The sequence below is a fragment of the Heliconius melpomene genome, chromosome 8 (genome assembly GCF_056956725.1).
Source record: "Heliconius melpomene rosina isolate 202511_hmr_F chromosome 8, ASM5695672v1, whole genome shotgun sequence".
In the NCBI taxonomy this organism is placed as follows: domain Eukaryota; kingdom Metazoa; phylum Arthropoda; class Insecta; order Lepidoptera; family Nymphalidae; genus Heliconius; species Heliconius melpomene.
Genome location: NC_140396.1, coordinates 1,925,000 through 1,936,030, shown reverse-complemented (window position 1 = coordinate 1,936,030; position 11,031 = coordinate 1,925,000). Strand labels below are relative to the sequence as shown.

At 30.3% G+C, this 11,031-nt stretch overlaps 2 protein-coding genes across 2 annotated transcripts; one reads left to right on the top strand and one right to left on the bottom strand.

The window, feature by feature from the left end:
• The first annotated feature begins 275 nt into the window (after positions 1–275).
• On the top strand, positions 276–5,293 carry ZnT86D (solute carrier family 30 member 7). Its single transcript, XM_085189110.1, has 3 exons — positions 276–776; positions 863–1,080; positions 2,885–5,293. The coding sequence occupies exons 1-3, from the start codon at positions 587–589 to the stop codon at positions 3,506–3,508; spliced, it is 1,032 nt and encodes a 343-aa protein (XP_085045236.1). The 5' UTR covers positions 276–586; the 3' UTR covers positions 3,509–5,293.
• On the bottom strand, positions 5,286–10,392 carry bai (Transmembrane emp24 domain-containing protein bai). Its single transcript, XM_085189111.1, has 5 exons — positions 10,071–10,392; positions 9,732–9,852; positions 8,541–8,611; positions 6,455–6,581; positions 5,286–5,845 (listed from the first exon to the last, which is right to left on the bottom strand). Exons 1-5 carry the CDS (start codon positions 10,245–10,247, stop codon positions 5,724–5,726), a joined length of 618 nt encoding a protein of 205 aa, XP_085045237.1. The 5' UTR covers positions 10,248–10,392; the 3' UTR covers positions 5,286–5,723.
• Positions 10,393–11,031: the final 639 nt, after the last annotated feature.

The window sequence follows — 11,031 nt, the reverse complement described above, 5'->3', positions numbered from 1 at the left end:
ATATTTATTAAAATATTGTATTTCACATACAAAGACACCTATAAGATTTTACACTCGCACCTAAATAATAAAGTTATACTGTACTTACCGCAAATATAAAAAAATGTGTATTATGAATTCTTAAGGGAAATATAATTATGTTTTTATTTTTTTTATTCTTGGAACAAGCTAATAATGTTAATTATATTTTAAGATCCAAAACGTTCTTTTTTACATAATATATAAGATACTTTTGTTACCTGTTCAATGAAAGAAACTGAACATGTCATTGACAGTTTTTTGACAGATTTCTGATTGACGACAGCAAATAATGATAGGTCGTCGTACGAATTAAATGTTTTCAATATCTTTACAAACATCACTTAAAAATGTATACATTCTACAAATTATGCGAATTACTCTAAGAGTTCTTGCTCTCTTCTGATATCTTTATATACTTTTCATTAATACTTACTGTGTAAGGTTACATACCGCTAGTGAAGTACACGTATGCAGTGAATCTGGTGTATAAACGTGTTTTTTTTGTATTTTTTCGGCTGAAATGACGTGAGATCAGTATTAAACTATTAAGTAAAATTTTGTTACAATGCTGCCACTTACACAAAAAGATACGCGAATGTCAAGGGGCCTAATTACTGGTATCCCAGAAAAATTTCAAAATTGGCTTAGGTTAATTTTTTCCGATAAGGATTCCAAAAATCTATTCCTTTTCCTTCTTCTTAATTTATCCTTCGCATTTGTGGAGTTATTTTACGGTGTTTGGACGAACAGCTTAGGTAATACTTCATTCATTCATAATTTTATACAGATTTTAGCTATTGTATAATTAATTGTTTTACTATTTATTTATTAATTATTGTAGGTCTTATTTCTGATGCATTCCATATGTTCTTTGATTGCACGGGATTGGTAGCTGGACTGGCTGCATCATTGGTTGCTAAATGGAGAGCAAATGAACGTTACTCTTATGGATATGCAAGAGCTGAAGTGTTAGCTGGCTTTGTGAATGGACTTTTCTTACTATTTATATCATTTTTTATATTAAAAGAAGCAGTGGAAAGAGCCATAGAACCACCAGAAGTAAGTAATTTTGTTTTATTATTACATACTCTTGTAGTAAAAGAAGTTTTTATATATTAAACAAAATGAATGACTGACTGATAGATAATGTACATCCTAAGCCATGTAGATTCCTTGAATATTATTGGGATATTGGGAGTAAGTACTAAAAAAGGAATTCTAAAAAATAATTTTGGAAAGGGAAAACAGTGTTTTAATTTTTTTGACTCTGTAAAAAACAGGTTGCGGGCTATATCTCTTATGTTATATTTTTAATTATATTATATGAATCTTTATCATTCTTTAAAAGGGCTTACAAAAATAATGAAGGCCTTATTACCAGATTATAAACAACTACTTATATCTAGTTTATTATGTTTTAAAGCTGCTTATATATTTATAAAATATCTTATCTAAGCTTCTGTGTCTCTAGATTAATTTTTGTAAATTTTGTTAATTGTACAACTAAAGGGGAGCAAAGTGTCCCCGCTATTTGTTTTATATAATAATAAATAGCATGCGGCACAGCGGCATATGCATTTGACTGTAAAGTTGACAGATGGGTTCAATTCTCACTTGAGGAAATGAAATATTTAATATTTTTTGTTTTTCTTGCTCTGGTGTTGAGGGAAAGCGTGGCCTTGAATTCTGCCAATCAACACATAATGTCTCCAGAAGTCTTAATACTAGGCTCCCTTTGCTAATCCAGTTAAAAGAATGACATGGTCGAACAGCCTGCTATGTACCCTAGCTTCTTTCAATGCTTGTCTTCCACTCATCTATTTAGTGATGGTGCTTTTAGATTTTTTTTGGCCCCTAGTGTCATGAGTCTTTGGTAAAGTCATCAACCTAAGTTTAGGTCTTCCAATGCTTTGCTTACTATGTTTTTTATCATATAGGATATAGTCTGCTTATTTTTATAACTTACATGATGCAAGGTAACAAAAAATATGCTTACTTGGATAATTATATAAGGGTATCATACCTCTAACTCAAGTGAGACTCAAACCCATACACTAGGTACGAGTTTGAGGCTCACTATTCGTTTTATATGTTTCTAAATATTCTAGGATATACTTAAATTAATAATATAATAAGATGTAAGCCCACAGTCTGTCTTCATTACAAGTATATAGTGTGTGATGATGTAACTAAAATAGTATGAACTGTGATATAAGATGATCAAAGGATTTAAATTTCGTTTTATATCGAAATTTATGCATAACCTTTATATTATAAGAATAAACAATCCTAAACGTGTGTAATAATACCTTAAAAATTATATTACAACAGCCATGTAAATATAGCTGTAATATTTGCTTATTTTATTGCCTTCAATCGAAACCTCATTTTGTCACGTAATTATTAACTACACTATCTTATTAAAATGATAATATTTAAAGGAACTTTCTACTCGTAGCGTATTGTCGCAACTGTGTCTCGATTGTTACGGTCGACAGTCGAGCACGTAGGTTGGTAGGTATTGTTCGATCGCTTTGTTGTTAATATTAACATTTTCTCAGTCTCTCCTGGTGTAATGCAATAACTGGGGGAAACCGTAAAAAAATTGTGTATTTTAATATATATGAAATTTTAAGAACATTAGAGATTTAAGTACCTCCAAAATCTCGTGTAAAGTACCATACACCCAGTTGCGAAACTTTAACGCCGCGCTTCGTCTTACATAAGCAGGCAAATGTAAATAATTTAAATCAAATCAATCCCCCGAACGGGAATTGAACCCACAACCATTGCAATGGTATTAGACTCAATACTACAGCTCGAGGATGGTCACTAAATAAATTATAATTTCAATTAATTTCAGGTAAAACACGAACGTTTGCTCGTCGTGTCGATCCTCGGACTCCTAGTCAATCTAATAGGTATATACGCGTTCCACCACGGACATGGGCACGGGCACGGCGGACACGGACACTCGCACGGCCACGGCCACTCCCACAACCACGGGCACTCCCACGACGAAATAGAAGCTCCTACTGGAGCTGGGTCGGCCATCATGCGTGGAGTGTTCCTCCACGTCCTCGCAGATACTCTGGGATCAGTAGGGGTGATCATTTCTGCTATCCTGATGCAAATGTTCGGCTGGATGCGAGCAGATCCAATTTGTTCGATGGCTATAGCGCTACTTATAGGTGGAAGTGTGTTCCCATTAATCATGGACTCGAGTGGTGTTCTCATGCAACGGACTCCAACATCTATAGAACGGGCCCTTCCTAACTTATACACGAGGGTCATGGGCCTGGCTGGTGTCCACGCGGTCCAGGAGCCACATTTCTGGACGCTATGCAGCGATGTTAACGTCGGTGCGATTAAAATAGAAGTTGCCAGGGAAGTCGACCCAAGGTATGTCACGGAACAAGCGGCCAGGATATTCAGGGAAGCGGGCGTTAAACATTTAACTGTCCAACTCGACTATTCTCCGCTTTAACCCACAAAGTGGACTTTTATTGTATATAAGGTGAGTTATTTTAATTTCGTGCGCAAACTATCGTTCGTTGCTAATATGATGTGTTTGTCTGGATTGAAATGTAAAAACTCTATAGGAAAATATAGGATTATCTGTAATTTGATGATTTTGTCTCATTATTCTGTTGTTTTACAGATATATTATAAGGTAAAGTTTTAAAAAAAATGTTTTTGGACTTCATATTGGCAAATGATAATTTAAAATATACATTAATGTAATTATTAATGAAAATATTCAAAAGTAAATAAATTGTCATTTCAATGTAAAAATTGAATACATGAAGAAATCTATTGAATTTTATGTGATTCTTCACCTTCCTTCCTTTTTATCTTTATACAAATTGGAATATAAGTAGTATTAGTTGTATTTTGAATTTATTTTATAATTTTTTTATTGATATTTTTTATGATTTGCTATTATTTTTATAATTTAATACAATTGTATTAAACTGGAAATTCTAATGACATTCCTATAAACATTAATATAGCATTATATATTTTATATACTCATTTTTTATATATATTTAAAAAAAACATTTCTACATAAGATATATAAAATGTTACCAGATTGTATCACCGTAACAATACATAATTATTGTTTTACCATCTTCAAATATCTCAATAATATAAACCATTTTTAAAAAGATATAATTTAAAATTATAATTTTCTTATCAAAAAGTGAGGCAACTTGCAGTTCTCTTATGTATTTTTTATTTATGTATGTGATAACAAAATTATTTAAGTAACTATAAATTTATGAAAATCAGCAATACAGGCCCCCACCTACAAACATCATATGTTGTATTCAAAGGGTTAGTGAAATTATATGAGAATAAAAAAAAAAATTAAATTGAGCTTTTTTATTAATTCTCTTTGTATTGGTTTTTCAAATAAATTAAATATATAATTTATTACATATAGAATGTGGTTAAATGAATTCATTCTAAAACCATATATATGGTAGGGAATTTTTACTTCTATAAATGATTTAATCTATATTAACTACCATATGCAGAATTAAAAAAAATAGATAAAGCTATGGTTCTTTAAATGTTATCAAAAAAATTATGTTTAAAAATAATTATATTTTATAATTGAAGGTGCCTCAATAAAATGATTTGCTGCATTTATTTAAGTAATAGTACAGCATATATTACTGTAAAAACCTCTTCGTTCTTTGCAGGACTGCCAATTAAATTCCTCATACTATACCTTTTAATTCCTTAAATTCTTTGTAGTTAGGCCCTCACAACAGTTTTGAAATGGCAAGTTATAGGATGAAATATTCAAAAGAAAGATACTAAAATCAAATCAGGTGGCCACGACATGCTGGCCTATATACTATCAGTGATGTCAACCCTGCAGAATCACACTATTGGCAGTTCTACTGAGAACTGGCTACAAAGTTGCTCTTTTAAATAATTTTTCAATTTAAATTCATATGATAGGAGTAACATAGAAGAACTGTCTCTAACAGAAATAGTTAAGAAAAAAATAGTTATTTGTTGTAATATCTAGATTGTCATTGGCAAGGTTTGATAAACTAATAAAACCGCCCAAAATATTTTTTAAATATAAATGTCACATTATTATTTACCAATTCATTTGATAGATCCTAATATATTGATTAATCGTAAATTAATCAATATATATGGGCGTTTATAGTAACATATTGTAGATATATTTCTTATTTATATTAGACAAAACAAGGCTCATATAATACAATAAAAATAAAACAAAAGATGACTGTTTTTTAATAAATCGTTTCTTTACACCCTTAGCTACGAAACACATTCATATACATACAAACATTTATTTAAATAATAAATTTGTTAAGTAAACGAAAAATTGTATTTATTTATTTTTTATAATACGTGCCCTGTGCACGAGATCTGAACTGATTTAATCACACTGGATTATTGTGATGAAAATTAAACAAGCTATCAAGGAACTTGAGGCTATAAAAATATTTTTGACAACAAAATATTATTTTTCTTTTAATCGTATCCAACACTTAATACATCATAAATTGATTTACTAAACGCATTTATTATACAATAATTCTAATGAAAAACCAAAAATAAAAAAAAAAAAACTTAAGCATTTGTGCTACTAAAAATTTTAAAAAATCCAGTGTGACTAGATCTGTGTGTTAAATATATAAAAAAATGAAATGTTATTCAATAAGTTTTTTGGCTTTGAAGTATCTGCGTAGGTATAACACCTGCCACGTGGCCAGCCCTAGTAGGCAGACCATAGAGAATACACTGAAAAACAACACTCTGTTGTTTGTAGATTCTGAAAAAAGAAGAAAAAATATTATTTTAAGCTTTATCTTTTTAGCTTCACGCATATAAGAAGGGTAGGCGCTAGGAAGATGGTATCTAGTGTTACGACACTGTTCCCCATTTTCTGCCGAATTTACAAGCACGTTACTATTACTAAGAACAGGGAAATTAAAAATAAATAAAAATGTGTTGCCTGAGTGGCTTGGGCAACACATTGTGTCACTGCGTTTTGTAGCCTCAAGTTGGGCTTAATTTTTTTTCGAATTCTTCAGTAAATTGAAGTAACTTTGTTATTATACTAGGTGAAGATCATTAACATAGGTGACCAACTAAAAATTTTAAAATTCATATAAAAATCTTTAAATCCAAAAGGTTTCACTGCAAATGAAGCTATACTAAAATTATTGTGAGAACATAAATAAGTATATTTGAAAGTGACTCTAATGCCTTAGTAGATGTCTAACCGTAAAGGCGGTAGTAATGGAATCTGTACCCACTCAGAACGATGAATTATTTTAAACAAAGCATAAAAGAAAACACAACATCTCGGATATGTACGGAAATGTAGAATGGCCATAACATGCGGGATAAATCATAACGGTAATAAAAAAAAAATAACCATTAGTATCTCTCATTTCTTCTTCCCTCTTTCTCATTAGAGTAAAGTCTTGAACAATTGCTTCAGATAAATCTTCTAACCGTTTCAATTCAAGTTCCATGGGCTTCAGTTTTGCTGCTTCACCAATCTAAAAAATAATAATTATTATACAATATAATAATAATTTTAAAGGCCATCGTGGAGCAGGGACACAAACGTGCGACTGTAACAGCGACGGTTGGCGGTTTGATTCCCCCCTCGGGAGAATAAAATAGTGTATTGAGTTACAGAACTCAACGCCGCACTAGTGTTTTCGTGTTTTCACCAGACAGAAGAAATGAAAATAATTAGTATAAACAGTATACTTCATCACACTTCACATTAAAGTCTTTACAATTGAAATAAATAATCACTATCAGCAGTAATACATCAAATGTGGTAAAGATTTATGATGAAATGGTCTATTTTTAAGTTACTATCACGTCAATATCCATAGAAATGCATGAAAAACACATGCAAATGAAGTAAATTTAAAACATAATACACAAGCTTATTTTAATGGCGTGGTTAATACTATGGTATTCATGTATTAGTACAGTATGGTTAACAAGTCGTGACTGTACTGAAGTTAGCTGTAGATGATTGCAGAAATTGGATTTTAGGATTTTTTCTTATTTTTGATTATTTTCTTCCCAATTAAAGAAAAGAAAACTTAACTCCAGGGAAGCCACGACGCTTTGTTGAATGTACTGTAATTGTTACTTAAATAATTTTTGTAGTTTAAAATAATATATTTTTTTTAGTAGATAAAAATTGTGAACAATAGAAAATTTGTAGTAACCAGAGTATAAGAATTTTGATGTACCTAGACAAGACTAAATGGCTCTGTTGGCGATAAGCATTTGGATAGTCTAAAGATGGGCGGTTTTGCGTCCGCTATATTTAAATTTTTATACATTTCTAACTACAGTTGGCTTCAGTGCATTAGACAGTGTACAAGGAGGGCTTTAAAAGTTAAGTGGAAACTTGAAAATAGCACTAGATTGAATTGTTTAGCATTGTTGTAAAAAAACTGCAATGTAGAATGTCCTCAAGTGGCACCGACATTAAATTTTTTACCTAGTGTGTATCAACACTTAAATAAATAGATCAAAATGATATCTAACTCATTTAACATTGTTTTATATGTAAGAATTTGCTCAAAAAAAATCTATGCTATATTTGAAAGTTGCAAGCAGAGGTGTAGGATGCATTACTAACAAAACAAAACTTTAAAAAACAAACTTTCACACAAAAAAAAGTAGTTCAAAACTAAAATTAAGGAAACCTTTTATACAATATTTAATATCTGAATGTATTCACTAAACACTACATAAAAGATGTGAAGAATAATAATTTAAGCATTTCTTAATGTACTGGCATTGCATGCCAAATGATGTATATTTTTTTTGCTTTTTGCTATAGTTTTTTTTAATAAACAGTAAAGACACCTACATTTTTCAACTCTTTCTAAATTTAGGATATTTTTTTCTAATTTGTTATTTAAACATTCAAGCTCATATGGTTAGTGACTGTATTCAAACACACACTATTACCCAAGAATTCTGGTTGTCGATTGACATAGATGAACCACCGAAAAACAAAAATAAAGAATATATAAATAAAATATTAAAGCATATGAATATATAAATGAAATAAAGTGAAAATAAACTAAAAACTGTATATTTTAAGTATATAAATATAAAATATACTAATTACTTACATATAATATTTATTACTTATATTTAATAAAATTTATAATGTATAGTAATATTCATAAGTTATATATCCATACAGTGTGTGAATCAGTTGATAAGTTGCCTTGCATGTACAATATTCATATTTATTTAATCATAATTTCACCCTCTTTAGTATTACTAGTAGTATAATAAGACTTACTTACTTACACTTAGTATAATAAGAGAATTATTATAAAATTGACAAGTTTTGTTCTTGTTATAGACATATGGATCAAGTAATTTATTTAAACTATAAATATAATTTAAAAAAATCACCTATACATGTCAACTTATCAACATATTGGTAACTGGTATAGATTTAAACTTACCCCTTCGTAATTCTTAGCTTCAATGCCAACTTTAATGTCTAGTGTCACATCTTGTGCTACACCACGGCGCTCTGAAATATTTAAAATGTATGTAAAATATGGTGATTTGACTTTTTTTTAGTTTTTCTCTGTATACCCAATGCAGCATATAGCAGGGTAGGCGGAGGGATCTCTTGAATTTTTGAGACAGGAAGTCAATGCTGTTCTTTGTCTTGCTACTAGAGTGAGGAAATGAAAACATTAAATAATGAAGCCTCCCATATAGTATGCATGAGAATGTGAAGTTGGAAAAGAAGAAATAACAAATAGACCTTTAAATAAATATTAGGTTCAATTCAGTTCTCAGTTTATGGGGTTTTGAGGGTGTCATTTGAGCACTAATGACTTCACCAATGTTACATTGCGTGGAGAAATCATGAAGGACACAATATTATACAATAGGAGAATGAATATCAAAAAATAAATATTCTTCAGGTCTTTTTTTTATATTGAATAGGCTTGCGTTTGACCGCATCTGTGAGTCAGTGCAGTCTGGTGAGCGTTGATGCGATCTACGGTGTGGCCACGCTTGTCTAGCAGATACCTATTCACTCTGGTTTTGAAGACCCTCTTTTTATTCTTTATCAAATGCATATTGAAATCTTTAGATTTAGGTTAATTGATTTTTAACTTTTTATTCTCTTGAAAAACTAACATCAGAGTATTTTTGTTGCACCTTAACTGGACCCTTTTGTAAAGTTGAAAATGTGCCATGTTTTTTAAATGATTAATCTTCTTCATTATGCAGTTACTCCTAACATAACAGTAGGTTCCTTTTATATAATGTTCCTTCATTATTTTTACCACTTTCAGTTAATTTTTAAAGATATTGTGCGGTAGAATTTGAAACCTTTACTTGTTGATTATCTAATACATAGAGGAACAGCATATAAGTTTAAATTTAATAGTTCACACTAGGTTCCTTCTTTCTACAACTAAATATACCAACCAAGCCTATAATTAAACCAGTCAGAATATGTTCTCTTTTAATTAGATAGTAAAAGTTTTTAATATTCATAGATAAAAAAAGGTTATATAAAATAAGTTTTTGTATTTACATACTAAATATATTTGAGTTGATCAATATTAAGAAAAGATTGAAAGAACTGATTATGCTAGGAATATAATCAACAGAATTAAAGAAGTACAAACCTTGAGGCACTTTTGATATGAAACAAACTTCAAATGTGTCGTATGTTTCTGTTACAAATGTAAACTTTCCTTTGGTGATACCATCTTTTTGGGCTAGAATGTGTCCCTTTGAATCACGTACCTGCATTAAATAATTTCTGACTATTAATATAATAATTTAAAGGAAAATTATTGTAATCTTATCAGTGGTAGTTTTTTGTCTTAAAAAATAAAAGGTTTGATTCTTATTGCTTTAGTCTTATAAGAGAAAGAGGAAATATTGATGTATAAATCAATAATTTATATAATAACATTAGAAAGTAGCACGCATAAGGTTATGTGAAATTCAAATTAACTTACAATATAGTCAATTCTCTGGCCATCTGCTTCTGTTATTTCATATTCACCGGCAACGAGCACATTCGCGTGTAGTTCTTCTTTCAAGCATTTTTGCGTGTTAGGAGCCAAACTCCACATAATAGCGTCGGCTCCATGCCAGATAATACTCAAAAATAAGACGAGATATTGAACCTCCATGTTTTTATTATTATCTATTTTATATTATCCAACAATAAATAAGTTACAATTCATAACTCTTTGAAAATAAACATATTATCCTATGTCAAATAGACCGATGAGTTGGCCCGAAAAATGGGAAACGTCGGCGATCATGAAATTGGTCCGAAATATGTTGCCATGTTAAATAATTGTATGCAGTAATGTCAAAATAATGAAATTAGAAAAGTAAAATGGAGTCGCTAGGCACATTTTTAGAATTTAAGTTATGATTTTAGAACGTTACCAAACTTAAATTTTATAAACAATTTAAATTTAAGTATGATTAATATTAGGTCATTCGTGGCTACAGCATAGGACTGTACACGCGACAGGTTTTAGGTTCGAATTCAACTCGAGGTATTGAAAGGTGTATATTTTTAATTCCTCGCCCTGATAATGAGGCAAAGAGCTGCATTAAGTTTCGCCACGCAGCACGCAAGCCCTCCAGAATTCGGCGGAAAACGGAGATCGGGAATGTTTTAATGGGAACCAAGTGTGTTAACACTAGTTAGCCAGGTTCCCTCTGCCTAACCTGCTATGCGGTATAGCGTAAAGCTGAAAATAATTATAATAAAATGATTTACTAAGAATCTAAAAAATATTTGATTTAATAAAAATATAAAAATCGCTTAAACTTATTTTGTCTATTTTCTTTTACAATACTTAAGATATAATAGTAATTATATTTATTTTTCTATTGCCTCGTCCGAATATAATATAGTTTTTTTTAAAATCATTACTAAATTATTCCGTCGGAATCCTT